Source organism: Buteo buteo, chromosome 15 (assembly GCF_964188355.1).
Source record: "Buteo buteo chromosome 15, bButBut1.hap1.1, whole genome shotgun sequence".
NCBI lineage: Eukaryota > Metazoa > Chordata > Aves > Accipitriformes > Accipitridae > Buteo > Buteo buteo.
This window is the reverse complement of record NC_134185.1, coordinates 20,874,449-20,899,799: the sequence shown is the minus strand read 5'-3', so window position 1 is coordinate 20,899,799 and position 25,351 is coordinate 20,874,449. Positions and strand designations below refer to the sequence as shown.

General features: G+C 44.8%; 1 protein-coding gene and 2 long non-coding RNA genes across 4 annotated transcripts in view; 1 reads left to right on the top strand and 2 right to left on the bottom strand.

Annotated features, from left to right (window-relative positions):
* The window catches only part of SOBP (sine oculis binding protein homolog), a 118,942-nt gene extending 111,222 nt beyond the window's left edge, over positions 1-7,720 (bottom strand). For both annotated transcript variants that reach the window (XM_075046719.1, XM_075046720.1), the window contains exon 1: positions 7,279-7,720. In XM_075046719.1, coding sequence (XP_074902820.1) covers positions 7,279-7,374 — 96 coding nt within the window. In that variant the 5' untranslated portion in view covers positions 7,375-7,720. The remainder of the gene's footprint in view (positions 1-7,278) is intronic.
* On the top strand, positions 7,218-11,967 carry LOC142039785 (uncharacterized). Its single transcript, XR_012653057.1, has 3 exons — positions 7,218-7,311; positions 8,630-8,791; positions 8,900-11,967. It is a non-coding gene; the product is annotated as an uncharacterized LOC142039785 (long non-coding RNA).
* Positions 11,968-18,948: 6,981 nt separating this feature from the next.
* LOC142039787 (uncharacterized) lies at positions 18,949-25,332 on the bottom strand. Its single transcript, XR_012653059.1, has 3 exons — positions 25,288-25,332; positions 23,432-24,623; positions 18,949-19,630 (listed from the first exon to the last, which is right to left on the bottom strand). It is a non-coding gene; the product is annotated as an uncharacterized LOC142039787 (long non-coding RNA).
* Positions 25,333-25,351: the final 19 nt, after the last annotated feature.

Sequence of the window (25,351 nt, the reverse complement as noted above, 5' to 3'; positions counted from 1 at the left end):
AGGCAAGCTCTGCCGGCTTCCTTTGCTTTGCTAAATTTCAACTATGGAGATGCAGCTCTAGAGACTAATCTAGCAAGGTAGAGACCAATTGACAAAGTCTTCTTGACTTAAACCCCATGCAACCAAATTAATTGAGTAGCTCTAAATTTGCCTCCTGTGGATGCTTTGTGTTTTATTTGCACTGTTGATCAACTCAGGCAATGAGTAATTTCTAATTACTTGTCAAGGAATATGTAAGCAAGGCTGTATATATGTTTATTTTTTCCTGAAAATTCGTACACATATATGTCTCTTCAGAATCTAGTCAACGTGATGGCTGGGTTTGTAATGGTACAAAGTTGAAGCACCTTTCAAGTTTCATTTTTACTATCCACAATGAGTGATGCACAAAAATGAACACTTAGAATGACAAAAAATACATTTGATTTTGAAATTACCCATCCTAGAGACTTGACCCCCCCCCCAAAAAAAAAAAAATCACTGAGGTCTTTCCTACTAACTTCAGTGAGAGTACAATGAGGTTGCATGTTAGCAGTAACAAAAGTAAGCACCTTTTTAACACTGTGATTTCTCAACAAGGATGCTTGGATAAACAGACAATTAAGCTATTTTCCTTCATAAATTATCTCACCTATTACAAGGGTGCTGATCACTCTTAATACTATTCTCTCAGTGGCTAACGGCCAGGGCTTCATTACACAGCACTTTATACACAGCAAACCAAGAGGATCATCCCATCCTTAGCAAGCTGGTAGTCAAAGCCGAGAAATGTTTTCTTCCACACCAACTCTCTCGCATAGATGGGCATCCACAGAACTACGACATCACCTTCCCTCAGCCTCCTGACTCCAATACCCATTTGCAGTGATGTCTAACACACTGTCAGTCAAGATGATGGTCACACAGGTCATGTCCTTGCTGAAGCTGCTGCCCTGAAGCTGACCACTATTATTTCACTGTTTCCATGTATTCTCCCTTCTTCCATTTCGATGGTAGGCCCAATCTACGTGTATTCAAGATATGGTAACAAGATGGGATTTGTAAAGACCGGTGTGGTGGCAATAGTCAAAACACAAACAATGAGATGAGACAATTTTTCTCTGTGTGAATGCAGGGGGGGAGGAGGAGGGTAAGAAGCAAAAAAGCCCAGTTCTTGATGAAGTTAAGGAAAAGAAGCAAGCCAATTAATACACAACCTGTCCATGCAGAGCAGAATCTCACTGAAAGACGTACAAGCTTCAAAGGCTTAGTGAAAGGAAGGGCAGTGATTGTAAACAACAGTGCTGGAGAAAAGCAAGACTGTGGGACCCAAGGTTGGAGCAGGAGAGCAGAAGAAGCAGTGATGAAGCAGGCTAGATAGGAACGAGCTGAGCTGAGAGATGATGGACCTGCCGAAGCCCAGGGAGAAGGAGATGTGAAGACAAGTGTGGATGACCAAACGGAGGACGTGCAAGAAGCTGCAATACCAAGCTTTTGCAGGAGCAGGACAGCAGAGGCACTGAGCTGGTCCATGCCTGCTTTCAGACTCATTCCCCAAAAGGTTGTGGAAGGTCTGCCAGGTGGTGCCACCCCAACCCCGCAGCCCTGCCAGAGGGCTGGGATGATGTGAAAGACCAGCGCACCAGGGAGAACCTTGCCCATCACCAATAAAATCCCAAGTCAGCAATCATACTGCTAAGCTGGGACCCTTGAGCCCAGAGCAAATCCCACCGAACCCCAAGGGAGCCCTGCAGGGGTCCGTGGATTTCATTGCTAAAATACAGCACAGAAGCTAACTTCGCCCTGACGGGGAGGCAACGCTCAGTCCCCTGCGGGGAAACTGAGACACCGAGCCCCGGTGCCGCTCACAGCACAGGCCAGCGTCAGAGCCGAGACGCCAAGCACAGAAATCCAGCCCCGCGTCCTTCTGCGCTCACACCGCCACACCACGCTCAGCCTCTCGTGCATTGCACCGAGCAGCCAGGCTCCCGAGGCTGCGGGGGAAACAGCGATAACCTCTTCAGCTGCCAGCGCACCCAGGCAGTCGGTTAACATCCCACCGGAGCCAAATCTCCTGCGCTCCTCCAGCTGACAGCGCACCATCGCAGCTGCCTAACTGCCAGGGCATTCACCACGGCTGCAGCACAACCAGCTCGTCCCTGCCAAAGAAACTGGCCCAAAAACGCTCCAGCGGCCCCAGTCACACAACATCACCAAAGCCCTCCCTTCCTAATAGACGGCAATTCTTTTTTTGCCCCCTGCTAAGTCCCAAACCACTTATCACCACTGCGGGGCAATGTGTAATTTGCATGTTTTAACTGTATGATTTCTCTATTCTTGTACTATGCAGAAATATCCTCCCTCCTGGAAGAGCCAGGATAACTAACTAACTATTATGCTCGTTGGTATTTTGACTTGAATTTGCTTCCTATTCACGGGAAAGATGAAGAAAAGTGTATCGACTTGCCAGACTGTGGTTTCTCTCCTTTGTGAGACTGACTTATACGCTAGGCAGTAAAAATATAATCACATTTATTCCTGCTTTAGGATTCATTTCATCGTAACAGTACACCTACAGCTTGATTTTTTACATTGCAATGCATCATTTTCCCAAATCTTCGCTAATTAATACATTCTGAAGCTAAGCCACGCTTCTCTTTCCATCGTAGACCTCTTGCCTTCCCTTCTGTATGAACCTTATTCACAGGGGGCAAGGCCTGGCTTCACCGAGCGAGGCCTGGCAAACACGGAGGCAGGAAACGCAGGGGAGAATGAGTCTGTCAGACTCATTTTCTTCTAGGTTTTACTGTGAATGTTTATTTCAGATCTGGGAGGAAGCACAGTGGCTCCATTCCATTTCCTTGCCTGCATAACCCACTCGGTGCAGAGCCCCACAAATCCACTTTTCACTTTTCACTGCACCGAGGAAATAAAAATGTTTCTATAGTCACAATACGAACTTGGATTTTTTTTTTTTTACCGGCCCTCACTTTCTCTGCTTATTTGTGTTGTCGCCATATTGAATTTTATGGTTAGACCTTTACGCTATCAGAAGGCAAAATTTCTTGATGCTTTCATTTCTTTTGTCCTCCCACGTACACGTTTGGTCCTGTAACACCCGCTTTGTTTGGGGAAGCACTCTTTCTGCGGTGCACAGGCATGCGAGGCTCCCTGTGCAGACAACACAACTCCCTTTTGCAGCCATCCCACAAAACTCCTTCCACGCAGACTCCGCAAAACACCCCCCCCACACCTCGGTCTCCTGAAATAGTACAATTGATAAAGCCTGCCTGCTTTTCCACTTTCTCAAAGACATTTTTTGCTTTTCAGGAGAGAAGGGAGGAGTTTTCCTTGGAATCTTCGGAGCGCTCCGAGCGATCTGGCTCGCTCCAGGCGCAGCGCTGCTACGCCTGCTCCACCGCTTTCCTCCTTCTGACAGTAGTACTTTTAAATGCCAAATGGGGAATATTAAAACACTAAACTGAAAGATCTTCTGATGAGTTTACTATTAAACTATAACAGATGGGGCTGTCTTAAGCTCTAGGCATCAGGAACGAAGCCCAATTTTAGATACAAATTAGTTATTGAGAATATTTATAGATGGTAAACTCCTTGGGCACATGGAGCAGCCCTGTGAAATTACAGCGCAAATTAATTGCTCGCCCTTCAACTGACAGACAGACACAGATACATTGTCTTGTTTGTTCAGGAGAACTTCCAGTGCAATCCAGTACTGGATGTAACTTCATTTCCCACCACTGCGGAGCACCTAGCTGTTCCTCCTGAGCAGCACCGCTGCCTGGCAGCAGGATGGCAAACGGGAATAAGCTGAGGAGAGATGGATGGGGAAGCCACCACCGTGCCTTGACAAGTGCCTTCATCAATTAAACTGTAAAAAAATATTTTGGTCTTAAAATAGCACTGGGTTCCCCGATTATGATAGCTTTGGATCTGTTGGGTGTTCTGTTATTCACCAGCGAGTGAGAAATGGCACTGAACTGAATTTCAGAATAACTATCTGCTCTTCCTCCAAAGCGTGAGGTGAACAATGCTACCTCTGGAAGAAAAAATGGAAAGTATCATCTGAAGGAGGAAGGGGGACAAAAGAAAAAAGTAACTAGAAAAAAGACAGAGAGGCTGTGAAGGTCACAGCGAAATGAAACAGTTCCTCCTGAATATATTTTTTCATTGAAATGTAATATCAGAAAACTGTGCAGAGTCATGTACTTTTTGCACACAACATTGTATCAAATTAAAATTTGTTATAACTATCATGTACATTAGGTTAGCCATAACAAAAATGTAACTTAATATCTGTCACAAGGAAAGAGCAAGCAACCTGAATATCCATCCAGTCAAGTTAAAACCGAGCTGTGACACTACTGTTGGAAGACACCAGACCAAGCAGTTAGGTGGTGTGATCCTTCTTGAGTAAATATCTGACCGTATCAAACGGCAAATCTTGAGGGAAGTCTCCGTGATGAGGTAATTTTATTGCTCATTCATAGTGCCCGGCATTTGCTGTACTTAAAATAGACACTTGTACCAATGGCCTTTTCATTATCTGAACGGGGGAAAAAAAAAAAAAAAAAAAAATCACATATACACCAGTCCTTTTTCTTTCTGCTAGCAAAGGGAGGCAATTTGATCCAACGTGGGCTGAAACCTGAGTAGGTCACTGTACACCATGATAAAATTCCCTAATCCCTGAGCCAAATTTCCCTGAGGGGGCCCTCCTACTTCTCCTTCACTTTCCAAGCTGACTTTTCCATTCCCTCTCTTGTCTTTTCCTCCCCTTCATCTCTTTCATTTCCCCTACCTTAAAGCCTTGATATCTGATCTGCTGCTGATACTCGGGTTACAGTTTTTACAGCTTAGGCTGTCTATTGCTGTATACATTCCTTTCTTTCTGCTCTGCCGTGATTACTTACCAGAGCTTATTTTACACTGGTCCAGATGAAAGCAGTTCAGATGAAGGGAAACAGTCAGCCTGTTTGAACATTACAGATATGAACCTACACAAGGGCACATTGTGCTCCCTCTGTCATTCCGCTGCAAACCTTTTGCACAATGTAAGCAATTTGTTACATTATTGTATTCCTCGGGTTTATGAAGAACGACCAGACATCTTAATTCATCAGTAAAGAAAAAGAGTAAATGATCGCCACAGGATTTTAACTTTCTCAACGGGTCAAAAATTCAAACCACTTTTTTTTTTTTTTTTCTCCCCCCTCTCCTTCCCCGTCTTGGATGATAGCAGCCAACTGTCCTACCAAAAACGCATGGTACATATAGCATAGTTTACATTGAAAGGTGACCCATGTTTCGCGAAAGGTTCTGCCACCAGCTATCTCGCTCTCGACCAGAAATCACATGGGTTCAAAATGCCGTTTCTACCCACTTTTAATTTTTAAGTCAGCTGAAATCTTGAGGTTTCTAACCTTAAGCAGCTACCCACGATTAAAAAAGAGAGACTCTCTACATGAAGGTTAACGCCAGTGCTTAATACCAAAGCATTAGTTTAAAATTGTGTAATTTTTCTCCTTCACACAATGTTGTTTTTGTTTCTTCCTCACCCTTTCAGACAAACATCTGTTATACTGTAGAAGAACAACTATCTCCCAAACCGCTGAGTGTGCCTGCAGCCAAAGTAAACAAAACAAACCCAGAGGATCCAGCACAGTCAGCCTTTATATCCAGCCAGGATAACATTTCACATGTTTTGATTAAAATTAGCTAATTTGTAATTCTAGAACCTATGAAACTTAAAAGCTGCAATCCATATAGATCGCGTTAGGCGATGCTCTAAGGGGCCAATGCCCTATACTACAGACCTCTGCAGTCCTCCAAACCATGTGGGATTACAATGAGCAATGACCCTTACTGTTCCGTGCCTGCACAGAGCCCTCTCCGAAAATAGGATGTGCCATATATCTCGCAAGGAATAATAGCGCTCCTCGGGACCCAAAACTAGCACGGTCTGTTCCCAAGAAGATGCACCGACACGTTATTTTGTTCCTTCCCCTAATACTACTCTTGTCCACATTTCCAGTTGATGTGCACGCAGAACTGTGTACACGCTCATTACGCAGGCAGCAGGAGCAAGAACGCCTGCCTTAGGCAGGAAAGGGCACCTAACCGAAATTAGTGGTGTGCAAAAGAGGGGAGAGGGGAGGGGACTGTGCATTCCCGTTCAATTTTACATGGGAAGATCAATGCTCCGGAAAGCAAAGGGGTTTTCGCTAGGCATCATGCGTATTTACATGCTCGCCTATATGGTACACGTACTATGTGAATGTGTGACATTTTCCAGGCAGTCCTCCACTTACAATCAGCCTGTTAATAAATTACGTGTTCAAATTAAACGTCAGCAGCCTTATCTCATAACCAGACTACGCTGTTTTAGTCACTTTATCTGCACATTAAACAACAACAACAAGTTCAGCCGAAGTCTCGCAATACGTCGTTCCCAACTTTGGGGAATTGGAGACGTAAACCAAACGGACACGGAACAGACGCGGAAAACAAGACGCAAAACCCCAGGACCGCCGAAATAACGTGAGTTTTGTGCGATCGCAGCCATCCTAACATCTGGAGCGGCCGCCTCAAGCGCACAGCTGGACTGGCACCGGCTCCTATCCGGCAGGACAGCCCCTCCGCACGACAAATACACTTCCACGCAGAGCAGCCCGCGGACAGCCGCCCTCCCGCAACACCTCTGCCGCCGTGACGAACTGCGAAGCGGAGCACGGGAAAGCAGAGGAGGAGGCGAGAGGGAGAAGGAGAGAAAAAGGGGTCTCCGCGCTCAAGTGCGAGAAGGATGCGCGGCTCAGACCGTAACATTTCACTTTGACAATTTAATTACACGGTTGCAGCTGGCTACTGAAAAAGGAGAGAAATACAGTGTTTAAAAGAGGTCCCTTTCTTTCCTAACTTTAGGGCTTCCCAGCTACCTGAGGGGATGGCTATAGAAAGAAAAAAAAAAAAAAAGGGAAAAAAAGGAAAAAAAAAAAAAAAAAAAAGGCTCGTCACTGGCACCCCAGGAGCTTAAAAGCCCAACGAGGGAGAGTTATTTTAAAAAAAATAAATAAATCAAAGCTGGTCAATGAACAGGATTTGCAGCCTGTGAATTCGTCTCTGTTTTCAGCCCAGGAGGCGGAGTTGAGACACATTCAGTGCATCCTACAAAAAAAAAAAAATGACAAGAGATCCTTTCTTATTTCATCGCCATGCACGGAGGCGGGAGGGGGGGGCGCGGGGGGGGGGACCCCCGCTCCCTTCCCCATCACGGGCACCTACCTTCATCTCCTCGTTGATCTCCCGCTTCACCGGGTGAGCCGGCTTCCTGCTCCTTTTATTTTCGGGAGGTCTCCCTTCTTTCTCCATTTCTGCCATTTTTTGCGCCTACTTGGTGGTGGAGATGAAATGGCTGCTGGTGCTCTGGGGGGGCCGGGAGGGGCGCGGGGGGGGGGGCGGCGGCGGCGGCTCTCAGTGGTGGCAGGCGGCGCCGCGGAGGGCCCGGGGGGAGCGCGGCGGCGGCGGCGGCGGCGGCGGCGGCGGCGGGCGGGCGGGGGGCGCGGGCGGGCAGGGGCGCGGGTGCCCCGGCGAGTCAGCCATCTTCTGCCTCGCCGCCGGCCTGCATGGGAGCGGCGCGGCGGGGCGGCGGGGCGGCGGGGCGGGCGGGCGAGAGGCAGCGCGGAGCGAGCCGGCCCCGCGCCTGCTGTGGCGCTGCTGGCGGGCTGCCGCGGAGGGGGCGGCGGAGGGAAGGGGGAGGCCGGCCTCGGCCCGCCGGCGGGCGGGGCTTGCCGCCACCGAATCGGCCGCCGCTGCCCGCCATGGGAGCCGGGGCGGGGGGGGGGGGGGGGGGGGAGCGCCGCGGCGAGCACCGGGCGGAGCGGAGGGGGGCGGCGCGCCCCCGCCCCCGGCCGGCATAGGGGGGGCCGTGTGTGTGTGTGTGTGTGTGTGTCCGTGTGGGTGTCCCACGCACAGGCGGGGGGTCCGCCCGGCTTGCCCCCCACCCCCCCCCGCTGCGTGGCCGACCCCCCGCGCTCCCCCGGCGCCCGTCCCGTCGGGTCCCGGTGCCGTCCCGTCCCCGCCGCGGTCAGACGGGGCTCTCCGCCGTGCCGAGGTTTGGTTACTCCTCTTCCCCCCCCTTTATCCGCGCCTGGGAGGTGAGGATGAATGGTTCGGTGGGACGCGCTTCAGCGGCGAGGTGCCGGATTACAGTACGCGCTGTGGGGGATACATTGATTATTCCTGGGTTGTGCTTTCCCGCTCCCTGGCAGTCCCTAATTACCCGATACAATACGGTACGGGGGTGTCCATTGTTCCGTGAGTCAAAATTGTAATGGTACGGGGTTTCTCACTAGGATTGCGGTACACCTTAAAATTATAATCTTTTTTTTTTTTCCTAAAAAAAAAAAACACCCCACGGTTGAAAGATAAACTGCGTTCCGTGTGGGTATGAGTAGGCTCCCCATAAAAATCTCTGTTTAGCCTGTCAAAGATAAGTTCGTTTTGCGTGCAACAATGTCTAATTTACATTCTCTGTTTCTGAAGCTTAAATCACTGACATTTTTCAGTATGAAAAGTTGAGCAGAACTCCTTTGCTCGTTTCGTGACTAAAATGAGCCCTGCTTGCCTGCTTCAGATGGCAGAGTGATTAGAGACACGGAGCGCGTTTTCCCCTGTGGCATGGAGAATGGGAAGAAACTGGGATTTTGCATAGCCTCAGCTGTGAGAGCAGCGAGCATCAAAAGGCGAGATAGCAACCAGACTGCAGTCGGTAAAATCCTAGAGCCCATCCGCAGCGGTAAGGTCACGGCCGTTGTGAAGCGAAGGTGCTGCCACTCCCCTCGCTGCCTGAAAGAATCAGGCAGATCTTGGAAAAAAAACCAGATCCGATTGTTCGTTTTCGCAGAGCGGCAGGACCTCGCGGAGACCCTCAAGAAGGCTCTGCCGGCAGCAAGGAGCTGCAGGAGTCAGTCACAGAGAAGGTCATGCCAGGGGCTCGGTCCGTTCTGCGCACCCCAGGAACACAAGGTCTGGCCTCAGACTCACCAGCAGCAAGCATGAGAAGAAGCTGAGATCTATTTGTTTCTCATCTGTAATACTTTAAAATACAATGAGATCTGAAAGTTGGGGAAACTGACTTGCGACTCCACAGGTAACCTCCAAAGGATGGTGCTTAATAAGGGAGTTTCCCTCCTTCTGCGCCCCATCACCATCCGCGACCTCATCTCTATGATTTGTTCACCGTATTCTATCACAAACAAATCGGTACGGTTGAGCTCTCATCAAGTACGGGAGACATTCCCAGAATCTCGAGGTATTCTCTCACACAGTAGGGATAACACAGGCAATGCAAGGGGAAGGCTACACAATCTCATGTAGCCTCGGAGCTCTCTGAAACCTTTAGCTGGAAAAAGCAAGCCAACCTCAGACAACTATTCTGCTTTGAATCACCACTACCTTGCTGGTACGTGAAGCCATTCTGGTGAAAAAGGCAAAATTCATTCTTGTATTAGGCACGTATCACTAGTTTCTTTGTAGAGCTGATAGCAGAGTTTTAATGAAAACCCTAGAACTTCTGCTAAACAGAGTATTGCCTCAAATGGTTCTTGTTCCGTGAAACATAAGAAGGCTACTTCTCAACACTTACTATAGATATTGTAATAAAGCACTGTTTCGCTGCATAAATTTAACAGGCTGAGTTGATAATCTGACAAAAAGATTAATCCCAAACTCCCAACATAAACAGAATTTCCTTTAGTATTGGAAGGGACTCTGGAGAGTGTATCTGCAAGCCCAAATGGTGCGAATTGTCTTCAGCAGGTTACAGTGAGTAGACCAAAACGAACGTCTTCAGGATCAAATCTGTCATTCCGGTTTTCCTGACTAACGGCTGAAGGTTTGGTTGTAAATTTAAGCACTTCCTGCCCCTCTTGCTACCAATTCTGAATACTGATCCTCGCTTCTTGATCACCAAAACCAGTGGCTTTCAGTTAGGGGTTTTTTTCCCTGGTATTTTTCCAAATATTTTTGAATGGAGACGTGAACTTATGCCTCCTGACGGTAGGCTCACTTTTCTCAGTTACTTCTGGTAAGCTCCTTAAAAACAGCCTCCAGTCCCCCAGTACCTCATCAACCACCAGAGGAAAGCCATGGTCTTAGAGCATATCCTGTTTTTCTCAGTTTCTAGTACAGGCTTGGGATGGATACAAAAGTTCTACCTCTCTGTGTCCTAATAATAGTATCTCTTCATCTGACAGCAGATTATTTCTGCAACTGTCACGATTCCTACTTTTCTAGAGCTGTTATTACCTTTATATGTTGCATATTATTATACTACATATTCTTGGGAAGTTGTTCTTCTAGTGATAGCATATGGAGGACCATCAACTGTCAACACAGAAGTTCATGCATTTAGAGTGCTCAGTCGTTATCTGACACACATCGTAGGTACCAAAATAAGTTTTGGAAACCGTCTAATTATTCCACTTGTTACTGGGGAGGGAATGACTAACAAAAAGGAACACTTTCAGGTTTTAATGGTAGCTCATGAACTCGTAAGGGGAGACAGAATATCAGAATCTATGGAAGCCATAAATTTGTCAGTCGTACAATGGCATTGATCTGAACGTCTCCCAAAAGTTATGAGAAAATAAATCTGATATTTACATTATGGAGACCCTAACATTAAATACGTATACTGAACTGTGAAAGCACATATTTCTTGCGTGAAAACCTGTATTTTTGGTAAAGAAACCTGGTTCAGTAGCGCTCGATGTGGATTCTGCAAACATCTTAAACAGGTGAATAAAGGTGGCTGATTGGATCAATAGGGCTGCTCACGTTTAGTCTACCAGACAGCGATACTGGGGTATGTGGTATCAGAAGGCAGTTACCAGCCGAAGATGAAATCCTGATCCTCTGGAAATCGGTGACGATTCTGCTCCTGAGTTTAGTTAGACCAAATTCATTGTGAAATTTCCGAGCTGATTTTAAATCAGTCTATTATATAGTGTGCATTGGAAAGCAAGAATCCCATTTTCTTAAAAAAAAAAAAAAAAAAGCAGGGTTTTCAAAATACAATTCTGTTCTCATTCAAAGGAAAAATAAGAAAATGAGGGGGGAAAAGCTTCATACTTCTTATTGTAACTCATCTCGAAAGGGAGTAGGAACTTCCCACAATGAGTGCGTGCCCTAACCACAGTGCAATAGGGTAAGTTTCTCACTGTCTTGCCTGTTGAAGGGTTTTGGGGTGGCTTTTTTTTTGCTTCACTCATTGATTACTGTCAAAATTGGGGAGAAAAAAGCCACGTGATCTGCCTTTCGGTGGTCGCTAAGTCACCTGCAAGACTGAGGTTTGGGTCCCTGCTGTATCTGAGCCACGGCAAGACCTTAGCTTTTCCGTCCGCTGCCCGAGCGTGTGTTTTATGTACAAGGCGCTTTGCCAAGCTCTGTATTTTTGTTCTATCATGGCTTTGCATTTCCAGCTCTGAATTTGCACTTGGATTTTTGCAAGCGCAGTAATTTGGACCTCTGAAAAACAAATATTGTTCATAAAACAACAGGTGCGAATGAGCTGCCTAAAATAAATCGCCCCAGGTTTAATCTATATTCTATTATTCATGTTCCTATTTATTAGTATTTGCATGTTTTAAAAGGGCACCTATGCGGATACCTACCGGAGTTGCTTTTTAGCGAACAGGGAAGCGACGCTCGGCTATAACTAAGTTCGTTCTTCAGCTTGCCTTTATTAACGCGTCACTCTCTTTAGCGTTACTACTGAGCTATTTCTTCTCGTTCTCGCCTACCGGAGAGGACGAGACAAACAACCGGGCCTGATTTCCCAGCCGGGAGATCCGCAAGCGGCGCGACGGCTTCGAAGCGAAAGATTTTACGAGGCGACGGCGTCGGCAGAGACGGCGCTCCGGGGGCGCACCGCAGGCGCCGCCACCGTTTTCAGAGGCAAAACTGGCACAACCGGGGCCCTTCGGGCAGGGGGGAGGCGGGAGGAAGGGCCCGAGGCCCCGCGGCCCCCGGCCCGGTGTAACGGGGGCGGACGGGGGTGGGGGGGGGATCGTCCCTGCCCGGGACCGCGGCGGCGGCCGCGGCGAGAGCTCCCCCTCCCGTTCCTCTCCCTCTCAGCACGGTGGGAAACGCGGGATGGAACCCGGGATCCCGCAAGGTGTGGAAAAGCAGAAGGCTGCGTGCGTTCGTGCACGTCTAGAGACACACAGGTACACCCACCCGTGCGGGGGGAAAGCCGGCTGAAGGTGAAAAGGGGGGTCTTGGGGTTGTTTTTTTCCCGAATAACAGCCGCAGACGGTGCAGGCCGAAGTAAGGATGTGGCTCTTAATGGCTTTCTCTTAATATTGCTGGTAATTTACCTTATTGTTCCCCGCCTGCCAAGGTGTTGTCAGCTTTCCATCAGGTTGCTTGGTAATGCCAGTCACCGTGGAGAACGTATGTCTACGCAGCCTTTCACAAGCTAACCTATTCCCATTTCACCTGTATCTGAGGTGAAGCCATAATAAACAGCAATTTAAATTCAGGTATTTGGTTTGATGAAGTGTTTAATTAAACAAAGAAATTCATTATATGTGTTCATAGAAAAGTACCATTACATTGATTTTTTTTTTTTTGTGAACTGGAAACGTTCCTTTGACTTTTTGCACGACACGCTAAGGTGATTATTTACGCCATCAGAAGCAAATGAATGCACTGAATACTTAAAATATTGGCTCCCAATCTTTTTTTTTTTTCATAAGTACAGCCAGCCATTTTCAGACACATGGAAAACACACATGTGAACTTCTCCTTCGCTTCAGTTCCACCCAATCCCCACTTCCACTTCAGTGATGTTATTTCACCCATACCTTTGAGAAGGGATACATTCCACTCGTTCCTGAGCTTGGACAAACACCCACAGCATTACTCACACACAGTAGTGTCTGTAGATTCCTTTCTGCTGTGGATACTAATGTCAATCCAGAATTTCCTTAGACGATTAGAGGCTGTTCTGCAAAATGTCAAGAGGTAGCCTCTCCAAAGCAGACACGGTATGGCAGTTGAGATGGGAGTAGTGGCAGCTTTCCAAATATGAAGGCCTGGAAATGCTTGGAGGTACTTTAATATTGATGAATATTTCATTTTTTGTGCTGCTTTGGGGTGTCAGTGTCAAATCTGTACAGATTAATGGCAAGATAGGGCCTTAATACTGTTAATGCTTTTTAAAGTTCTGGCAAACAGAGCAAAACTTTATTTAACTTATTAAAACATTAATTAATGATTGCTCTTCTTGCCCGAAACTTCACATGATTTCATAAACAGAAAGAAATGTTAACTTGCTTCTCTGGTTCTTTGTTAAATAATTCCGAGTCTTCTGTTAAAATGCTTTTTTGTTTCTTGTTTCATTTCTCATGTTCCCTACATCAAAAGTAGGCAAGGACAAGTCTTTTCCTTCTTCGGCATCAGAGAACACCCACACCATTAAAAATCAATCAATATTAAGCCTTTAAAAAAGTATCAGCAATGCATTAAAAACCAAATTAGTAAAATACGGCCCGGACACCAGTATTGACTTCGGGGAAAAATCTTTATCATCTGTCTACTGCTACACCCTATCTATCCACTATCATTATTCAGTGATGCTGCTGTGACGCTTTCATATTCAATATAATGCCGAAGATCAGGTAGAGGAAAATGAAGGACCTATGGATGAGCAAGAATCTTAGACACATTATACCAGATTTGAACTTGGCTGTGACAAACTATGCATTTGCAACCTCTAGACTTCATTACAGTTACGGACTGTATCTCTGAACGAAACTTGTGAATCTTTTAAAATTCATTGTGTTCAAAACAGTGGTCTACTTGCTCTGTCATACAGGTTGGTAAGAGCATATACCAAGCCCTACTTTCTTGAGGGCCCCTTATTTCTTTGTGGCTGACACCCAAAATGCTGACCTCCAACGGGTGCTTTGGAGAAGGTCTGAGGTACCTGAGAGACCCTCCTGCTCTCTCCATGTCCAGCCTGTTTCTCACATACCTTGAAAGCAGGGAACTGTCAAAGTCAGAAGCAAAACTGGTGAGGGGTGGAGACTTGCGCTCTCTGCAGCTGTAAAGCTCCCTCCAAGGTGAACTGAGAATATTTACAGTCAAGGCACTCATTTCTTCACCTGTCATTTCTCAACAACAGCCATTTCAAGCCCTTCCCATTCTTTTACTTCTCCACACAAAAGAAGGCTGGAGAGAGTCTTCTTGTTTTCACTTTAACAGGTAAATCTCTCAGATGCTACAATGACAGGAGAAGGGGAGAGGCTGTGTGGGATTAGGATACAGCAGAAAGTTCTCCCTTCTTTTTAACTTCATTCTTTTTTTTTATAAATCAATTGTGCTGATACATTCCTGGAAATTTTATTACAGTATTCTACATCAAGTTCTTCCTAAAAGAAAGCCCTCCTCTCTTTGTCTTTCTCTGAAGAATAGAATTTTTTACAATAAAGATAGCGGTTTATACATTTTCTTATAATCCTGTATTCCCTCTGTGAGCTTTGTTGCATGATATAGTATGTCAGTTTAAGTAACGTCTGTCAAGGGATGGAAAACAATTACAGGTTCTTTTCATTCATAAAAGTCATTCTGGAGTTTCTTCATCCTTAATTTTCTTGTCATGCTTTCAAAACATTATATCATTTTGTCCAAATTACCCCCTGCATTGCATATACAAGATACAGTGGGTTATTCTTTTCCTTCCTGGACCCAAAGAAACATGTCAAGGTATCTACAGTGACATATAGTAAATGATTTAGACTTGGGTAAAGTTGGACTTTGACGTGTCATTATTTGACAATTACTCTTCTACTGCAATGCTTGCTTTCCTGCCAGCATCTCACCAGAATCCTACATGACATGTGATTCAATCTCTTGATCTTCTCAGTTATATTTACATGAATTTTACACATCCTAATATGTAATGGCAATGCATTCACATCTCTGTGGCAAAAAGACTCAAAAAAACCCCAAACATATTTTGAGAACGTACAAGAGAAATATATTCAGGACTAGGATGTGGCACCTATTTTCAGGTAGGAAAATGTTCTTTATTCAGCAAATCAAAGAATAGCTGAGATTGGAAGGGACGTCTGGAGATGATATAGTCCAACCTCCCTGCTCAAAGCAGAGCAGGTTGGTTCTGTGTCCAGTCATGTTTTGAATATCTCCAAGGATGGAGACTCCACAGCGTCTCTGGACTACCGGTTCCTCTGTTTTATCACTTTCACAGTAAAAAACCCTTTTTCTTATGTTTAAATGGAATTTGCTGTATTTCAGTTTGTGCCCATGTGTCCCTTGTCCTTTCAGGGAGAAGAGCCTGGCTCCACCATCTCTACTTTTCCCCCATCAGGTATTTATACACATTGATGAGATGCCCACTGAGGCTTCTCTTCTCCTGGCTGAACAACCCCACAACTCTCTGCCTCTTCTCATACGTCAGATGTGCCAGTCCCTTCTTCGTCTCTGTGGCCCTCTACTGTCCTTGTTCCAGTGTGTCCATATCTCTCTTATACTGGGGAGACCAGACCTGGCCCCAGCACTCCAGATGTGTGTCACCAGGGCTGAGTAGAGAGGAAGGCTCACCTCCCCCAACCTGCTGGCAGAGCTCTTCCTAATGCACCCCAACCTTCTTTGCTGCGAGGGTGCACTGCTGGCTCACATTCAGCTTCTTGAATGCCAGGGTCCTCAGGGCCTTCTCTGCAAAGCTGTTTTCTAGCCGGTCCTGCACCCGTATTGCTACAAATACTATTCCTCTCTGGGTGCAGGACTTCACATTTCTTTGCTGAACTTCATGAGATACTCATCAGCCCATTTCTCCTGCAATTTATTCAATTTGCTTTGATTTATGATCTTTTAGGTAATTAGTATAACTATTATCTGGAAAGATTTTGTTTTCCTGAACTGTGTTGCTTTCCCTAATTAAATCATGCATGTACCATTAATGATAATAATCTATGTCTCTTACTGCCATAACCAAAAATAGATTTTGCTCAAAGACAGTCCTGAGAATCCTTCTCTACACAGGTAGGGTTTCTTGCCTTAAAACAGGATCAATGTATGTATCCATCTCCACCCGAGATTCTTGAAGTCAGGTTTGGTTATCAATTTATTTTCACAACACTACTAGTTAAAGCAGACTACTCCCTTTCAGAGGGTGCTGATGGGAGACAATCACATACAACTTCCATCCCACCCAGCCAGCCCGGCGAAGGCTTGCCACAAGACTTCAGCTTTGGGTAACTTCTGGGAGTCAAGGGGAACTCCATGCGTATCTCGATTAGCATGCACTGAAATCCTGCCCACATACATGCTGTGGGCCACGCTGTGGTTTATTCCAAGTAGCACTACAGGTCCCCAGGTGCACCACCATTCCTGCAAGCTCAGGCAGCAATTCAATTGGCTTGCAGAGCCAAGGGTCTGTATTATTGCTTCCTCTCACCCCCCGGAACAACGTGAGAAATTGCCTCTTGCATATTGTAAGTGTGTCACAGCTAGTGCCTTTTAAGCCCTGGTGTGAGGAGCTGTAGACTGAGGTTTATTGGCTCTACCTGAACTGCCAACACCAAAACCAGGTCCAAGGCCATCTTCAAAACCTAGCCACCCATATGATTAGTTGGGGTCTTCTTGTCTGTTGTTAACTAATATTACAACTACCAGTTAGCATTACAGCTATTTTGCAGATGCGAAATCATCGGGAGAGAGATAAAGTAACAAAACACATGTAGTTGAAGAGTCTCGCGGCCTCGACTAGAACCCAGCTCTTATGTCTTGTAGGGCAGTCCTGTCACCATTAGAACATGTAATCTAACCTTCTCGGAAAAAAATGAAATGTGAGCCTCCCTTTGAACCAGCTTGACTTTGAGCTCACTCATGAAACGCCAACGACCTTTGAAAGAACACTGGGATGGCACCATTGACAGATTTTGCCTCAGTTGGCTGCAAATAAAGTTATTTGAAATAACTGCCAAAGCTGTAATTTATCAGACTTTTTCACAGATTCCACAAAGGCAAGGAAATTCAAAGTTGAAAGGCTTTCTCCAGGCAGCACATGCCAGGCATTTGTGCATGAATTGCAGGAGGGGAAATGATATGTTTCTTTTAGAGCTGTTGTTGCCATCATGGAAAGCGAACAAGCATCTGTGCTTCGGAAATCAGTGGAAGGAAGGTGTTCCGTGAAAGGGAGCATGTGGGAAAGCGGCTTAAAATGGTGAGAGTGTATGAAAGTAGCAGGAGTTCTGAATGCCATTGGGGAGAAGAACTGGAACAAGGCTGACACATAGAAAGGTGGTGAGAAAGCAAAAAGAAATGCAAAGAGGAGTACACTGAAGGGAAAAAAAAAAGAGACTTTTGGCTAGAGAATAGGTCTGAGCAAATTCCAAGAGTGAGAGAGGAACAGAGAAAGAGGAAAAAATATAGGGCAGATGGAAAGTGTATCTATTGGATGATTGTGCAGGTGAACGTGTATGTTAAAGTTTTGGTGTGTTTTACTGTGGAAACAGATATGAAGCTGAAAATCAGATGTCCAGGCAGGACTGCTGATACAGCAATGATCTGCAGGACTGCTGATATAGCAATGATCCATACATTTATACTACAGAAAGTCTGTAAGATGACTGTCCTCTATAGCATTTGCCACTGATCCTGAAAAAATGGGAAGACTCACATTTAGTAATATTTAATTCAAGAGGACTGCTTACCTTAAATCACCATAAGTAAGGGTTGCACTGCCAGCTCTAAGGTTCTTAATTTCACTCCGGGGCGGACGATTTCCTGTGTCACTACACTGTGAAGCTGAATCCAGAATAACAATTTCATACTTGAGTGCCCAGAGCCAGGCAGATGCTTTGCATAAAAGTGTTCTCTTGTGCGTGTGGAGTGCCTGCAGCTCCCCCCGGGAGGTGGTGGGTGCTAAGCACCTCCAAAAACCAGGTCACCGTCACTCAGGAGCTCAGAAAGGAACCGAGGTGCCAAAGTTTAAGACTAAACTTACAAGCAAGTGACATCGTCGTGGAAGAGTGTGTCTCTGAAGGACTGCTGTGCTTTTGGTCATTTGAATTTTGGTATGTAATAGGTATGTGTTTGTAAATCAGATGTTTGCATAGCTTGTAACACCCTCCAGAGATAATATGAGGATAAAAGAAAGAGGGAATGAGAGAGAGAGAAAAAAAGAAGATGGGGGAATTAATAAAACAGAAAGAGATGGAGATGTTGTTCAAGGCTTCTTTTAGACTAGCTTGGGCATGCCTCATTGGCTCTGAATGCAAACTAGTATTTAGGAGGCTTAAAATAAACATGATGAAGTGGGATTTCTTCCACATAATGCATAATAAAACTGTGGAACAAATGTCCACAGGATGTTTGGGGGAGCAAAAGTCTAAATAGCTTCAAAGAATAGTTTAGAAGAGCCAGACTTGGAAGTTCTGGAAAACAGATCCATTTTGGTTTATTAAACGTGGTAGACTTGACACAGCATCTGGAACAAGAAGGCTCTAAAGTGTGGTAAGGTGGAAGCTGGGTGGACATACCCCAGGACATACTTCTCCGTACTTGCTTGATTTCTCATTCTCTTCCCTTAAGCATTTGATACTGGCTTTTATCAGGGACAGGATATACTACCTTAGATGCTCCTTTCATCTGACTCAATACTTTTATATTCTATTTTGCATTAGTAACTTATGGTTTCCTTTCTATAGCTTACTTAACTGTGTTGGCCTAGATCAATTGTTCTTCCTCTTGTACAGCAGCAGTAACTATGATTGCTACAATGTTCAAATTTTAATCATTTTAGAGCATGTACTGAAGTGGCAGGCAGACATTTTAATTACAGGAATTGAAAGGAGAAGAGATGTGAGTGAGGCAAGTGCTAGGTAAAAATAAATGCATCACCCCCTTGTACCCTGAGGGTCATCACTCTTTGTCTCCAATGGATTGATAACAGGATAAATTCAAAAGCAGAGGGAATCGTACTGAAAAAACACCTATATTGAACAAAAGGGTTTACCTAGACCAGGGGAAAATGTATAGATAATACAGTATAGTATAGATGAATACCTTTGTTTATCTTGTTTTAATTTCCCCAAAGCCATTTAGTCGGTGCTACTTAAAATACATTATTTTGTTCAGACACAGAATTACAAGGATGGATTCAAATGATTTTGTTTAACCTGGGCTTTCTAACTCAAATTTTAAAACCATTTTCTTTATCATCCAGGTTGACTTTTACATATTGAGACTTGGTTCCCAGAAAGACATTACTCTCCACCTGGTAGCAAGGTAGCGAGTGGGCACAGAGGGAGAGGACCCCCTTAGAAAACCTTTTCCTCGAGTGCTCTGGGCTTTAAAGTTGATCAGTAAACAGCAAGCCAGTGCCGAGTCTCTGGTGCGACATGCTCGTGCTGTGCAGCACTGCTCAGGGAGTGGGTAGTAGCTTTCTTGGGAACTGGATCTTTCAGGCACGCTTCAAAGGGGACTCATAAATAGAAAAGTACAGAAGCCCAGGTGGAGGTAACAAAGGCATTGGTGACTTCTGCAAAGTTTACTTCAGAAGAAATGTACAGCCAGCCTCAGTGGAGAATACATAGCTTCCCATCTAAGTAAAAAAATAGAGAAAGACAGAATAAAGTGTATAGATCTTCTCCCCTCAAACCCAGCATTACTAGCAGAAAGAACATTTAGTATTGTATCTATGTTTTGATTATGCATGTGAATAGCAAGCAGCAAAATACAAACAACACTTCATAAATTACATATATTTAGTGCCTGAGAAATAAACATTTTTACTGAGAAATGCTTCCATTTATTTATTTAAATCCATATAAAATGTGTATGTTGTATATGTTTGCCAGTTTCCTCCTATACTATGACTTTAATACCTGGGTTGTATCACTACCTAGTAATTGTGGAATGATTTAGATAGAGTTTTTCAATCTATTTTTCACCTAACATTCAAAATCCCTTTTTTTTTCTGCTGGATCCTCCCAAATTGCATCATATTCTGTGATTTTAAGGGATGCTGAGATAGAACTCACTGGAAAAAAAATCCATAGAAAATCTATAGATTTGTGGGGCGGGAGTTTAATAGAGGGCATGTGAGTAAGCCTTTGTTCAGCATGGCTGTCATTTCCTCTTTGCTGCATTTCACTCTTGCCCAGACCACGAACTCCTTAGGCAAGGGACCATCTCCTTTGTTCTGGTTTTGAAATGTGTCTGGTTGGAGTTTTCCACTGCTACTAGAGTTCAATTAAATACAAATAATAAATAGTTAATGGGTTGCCAAGCTGCAGAGGTGGGGCTAATCAGCTGAGGCTTCATGGGGTGGTTAATGATGGATTAGGAATGGGGGAACTGATAAAGCTGAATATTTAAAGGCTAATATTGTACAGGATGATGGATGCTTTGTCAGCTTCAACTGCATATGACCAGAACTAACATTGTGCTTATCTTCCTCCTCCTTCTTCTGTAGATTACTCGGCTCCAAAACATTGGTGTTTTGAGAGTCTCTGTCCAAATTCCCCTGAGTGGAGCACTGCCCATCAGAGGGGATGGCCTAAGAGGCTGTCTTACAATTGAAATTGGTTTGGGAGGTGAAAAAACAGTGACTCTATGAAGGAGGGGTGTTATCAGCTGCACACTCGTCTGCTCCTGTTCCTACTCAGCTTGCTGAAATGGAGGGATTTCAATTGATTTTGTTTTCTTTGCAGTGCTGGCTGGCGAGCCAGTGAGAAGGGAGCTGTGTTCTGCAAGCGTGCAGCACAGGAGGGGCACGTCCCACTGGCTGTGCAGTGCTGCTGAGAGCTACCGGGAGCTTTGGCTTCTCATCCGTGCCATGGACTGATGAGCTACTGTATCACTGCGTTTTGTGTGCAGAGTGAAAAGGGTAACATACACCTACTCATACAAAGGATCGCTATATATCACAGCTATATTTATTTATTTGTTAAATAAAATAAAAATAATTATGCATTTATTATCGTTTATTAACCAGCAACACATCATGTTCTGATATTGGTATCTCAGTAGGTATATTTAGGCTTAAAAATTAATACCTTTCAGTGCCAAATTCTGTCCAAGGGATGTGACTCCTACTGAAATCAACTGATGATGCTAACAGCTACATGATGCTGTTTTTTCAGCATCTAACTATAGGATCAATAAGGCCTTCGTCCTTCTCGGTAGTCTGTCAGCTAGTAGGAAGACAGGCAGCCTTGTAGACAAGACACAGACAACGAGGTCAAGAGAAGTGGATTCTTTTCTCAGTTCGCCTTAGGGGTTTTGCAAAGCCTTGGACAAATCACACAATCTTTCTGTTAAACCTCCTGACTTCCAAAATGGAAATGATCATAACTGTCTACTTCCCCAGGATGTTATGGAGTAAATCAATTCCCTGTATGTAGGGGGGGTGGGGTGGGGAAACAACTACCTGGATGCTTTGGAAGGAACACACGTATTTTTGTTAGTTTTCTTTTCTGTAAACAGCCTAGAGTGCACCTAAGCTTTAACATATTAAAAAATTAAGCAACATCTACAAGAAGATTTGGTTATATAGGCAGGGTATAGTTAGTATAATATATTAACATTGCTAGTCTCATTCTCCTATGGAGATCATTTATTTTGGATAAGGCCAGAGTAACTATGAAAGATTGAAAGGTCAAATGTTCCCAATCAAATGAGAGTGCTTTGCAATTGTTTTACTTTAGATGGTAGTCAGGAAAATATTTCCACATTCCATTTGTTAGAAAAGATACCCAGAGCTGGCATTAGTGGTGGCTTTGATGCATTCTCTGGTACATTAGTCCAGAGCATGCTGATGTAAACAGAAGTGTCTCTTCACCTTTCATCTTTGTTCTTCAACTTTGATACTGGCCCCCTGCAGTGGCTTCTTTCTCCTCCTGGGGAGGCTTAACAAAGTCAATTGATAGAGAAGAAAAGAGCTTCATTTTTCTTCTCTACTTAAGACTCTAAAGAAATAGACACATCTATTGTACAGTCCCTGAAGCTCTTGAAATAGTGTGGGTTTTTCTCGCTAAACCTGAGGGGAAATGAGCCAAGAAGGAAGGGGAAAAAAAAAGAAAAAAAAAGCACGCAGTTTTGTCCACAACTTAAAATATAAGAAGTACATCATAATTTTACTTCTGATTTTTTTTTTAGAGAAAAACTGAGATAGTATAAATTACGGGCAGCACAAGCAGCATTGCCTATGATAAGTTGGTCCGTCATTACCCATCATAAGACCCTGGTTTTTGATGCCTGTAACTGACAAATATTAACTAATTTGTAATGATTTTTTCTGTGACTGATGTGTCAGCTTGAAGCTGATTTTTAAAATACTTCAGTCAGTTTGCAAAATAAGGTTGGCAAAAAATACATTTTGCTTGTGTTAAAAAATATTGTTGGACTGCATGACTGAGAAACTCCCCATGCTCTAAAAGTGAAATTTGGCAAAGGATTTGCCAAGGATTTGATGGGTGGGGAATGTCTCAGACTGTTTCCATTAAGAAATGTAAATACAGACCTCTGGTCAGAATGGTCTTTCCAAATTCTACTGTCTGAAAAGTCCAACAGTAATGGATATCTGCTGTAGGTTTACTGGGAATGGGCAGGGCTTTCCAGCAATGGCTTTTCCTAGCAACAGAGGCCTTTGCGGAGGTGAATGCAAGAACTGAGAGAGGGTTATGCTGTTGCTCCCCACAGTCCCACCCATAAACATGTATGAAAAGAAGAAGAGTCCATGATTAGGATGCAGGCTGTGCAGACAAGAGGATGATTGGAACTTAATGAGAAAAAGATGAGGAGGCTGTGACAAGAATGAAAGAACAGTAGCCAGTAGGGATGGTGTGTGGGACTGAAGTGAAGAAGCGAAGAAGTCGGGAGAGAGGAACCATGTACTTGGACCAGGAGTCAAAAATGGACTACTGAATTATGTTCTTAAGGGAAAGGGATGAAGGCATTGGGCTGAGAGTGAGAAACAGAGCGTCCTTGTGTATTACAGAATAATCTTTTCAAAGAATCTCTGTGGTCAAAAAAAAGCTGTGAAACTCACTGACAAAATGTGTGTTTTATTTCTCTGGCGATTGCTGCATTTAAAGAACATCAGTCTACTGCTGGTGAATCCTGAGGAAGCTCTAGTGGCAGTGTGCAGCGTTGTGGATATCAAGGGTCTTGACCTAGTTCTAAACCATTTGGACTTAGGAGAATTCTACATAAAGGGGGCAGAAGTGTTCAGTTTCTTAGGCTGTAACACAAAGAACAGTGATTTTGAAAAGCTAAGGTCTAACATGTTAGAAGATGGTAGGTTTACTGCCCATAGTACCCTAGTTCTCCTCAGTTTATATGTATTATTTTAAGCAGACTTTAATTGCATAATCATGTTAGTTTTTCACAGAACACTTACCACATTAAGTGCAAGAATGGATATGGCTCAGGAAATGAATCAAGGAACTTGTCACCATTACAGGATGAGGTGCCTTGGTAGCTCCTCTTAAGTGCATCCCTCCGGCAATTTTCATTAACTTAGTCTTTCTGCACAGAAACATGCCATTGCTTTCTGTCATTTTTTAGACTGTGTTCATGAGCTGAAAATCTCTATTTAGCAACAGTTTGTTCTGTGACACTAGCTAACTAAACTGAATCAGTGGCAGCTCCTTCAAAGCAAAGCTTTATTCTCTCAGAGATAGGCAGCAGAGAAAGCAAAGTTTTGACACCAGAACCGTAACTCTCCTGTCATCTTTCCAGGTTTTTTGCAGGTTCTCTCCGTTCTAGTTTTTCCCCTCTCCAGTTTGGGAGAGGCCGCTTATGAGATGCCACAGGCATGTCCAGCTGTTGTTGACTCCACAAACCCCCTTCCTTAGGGCAGTAACTTTTACAGTTTTGGTGCCCATTTTGAGTCATCTCAGGCATAAGAACAATAAACACCCCATTTTTCAAGAGCTATTTGTGCTTTTCTGGACTGCATTTCATCCTTCTTTGTGATGGAATTGTTTTCTATTTGCACCTTCTTTTACAGTATCCTTCAATGTAACTCTTTTTAACCATGTGGAAGAATGCAAACAAAATAAAGTGACCTGTATCTTGTATTTGTAAAGGTAAAAAATGTAACACCCTCATTTTTCACATGAATGTAGTCAATGGGACTGTTTTCTCATCAGAACTCTGCCTGATTTGTTGCAACAAAGCCTGGAAGTTATAGAAGGAGTGAATGTAAGTGATTGTAGACAGAATAGATCATATTCTTGCTGAAGTATTTGTGGAATTGAGGAAGTCACTCAAATGCAATTTCTGAAGATGGCCAGTGAATTTTCCTCCTCTGGGGTACAGAAAATCCATTCTCTGAATTCACAAAAGCTTTGGGTGCATGTAGCTGCAAAGAGGTGTCAGTGATTGCTGTGCTCAGAATAAACGAAAGACTGTATGATATACAGTAGACCACACTGCAGAACTGCAGGACCCAGAAGCCTTCAGGTGGCCACTCAAAATGAGTTATCACTTTTGATGTTAACCATTTGGTTGAAAGTACCTCTTCAGCTCACAAGGAGGCGGTTCATAAACCCCTCAGCTGTGCCACAGCAGAGCACCATAGGACAAACCTACAAGGAAACAGAGCATGCAGTAAGGCCTACTGGTGCCACATCCCAAACAACTATGGGGAAAAAAAACGCCACCAAACCCAGAATGCCCATACACTGCAATTATCATAGAATGGTTTGGGTTGGAAGGGACCTTAAAGACCATCTAGTTCCACCCCCCCTGCCATGGGCAGAGACACCTTCCACTAGACCAGGTTGCTCAAAGCCCCATCCAACCTGGCCTTGAACACTTCCAGGGATGGGACAATGAAAATAGAAAAATATGAAAATAGAATATGAAAAAAACCCCCTGAAATAGAAAACATGGCTGTGTAGCTAAAGACTACACGTTGAACACTTCATGTGGGAACCTGAACTCTCTTGCCCGTTGGTCTCTGTACGCAACACTGGGAGCAGACAGAGCACGTCCCGTTCTGCGGGTCATCCCCAGCCAGCCAAGGGCCCTGGCCCAGCGCGGGGAGCGCTTCTCCTCCAGCCGGGCCCTCTGCCCTCTGCCCGGCCCACACACACCGCTCTGGGAGGTGACAAGCGCCGAGCGGGGAAGAGAGGCGGCAGCCCTTCACCCAGCGCAAGAGCTTAGGGTGAAGAAAAAGAGGAGATGTGCCCTGCAGGGATCAGGGCCCCTTCCCCAGGAGCCGACCTCCCTCATCCAGACACCCCTCACCTCCGACACCGCTAACCCCCGCCAAACCGCCACAGCCGTCAGGCGAGGAAGCCGCGTGGGAGGG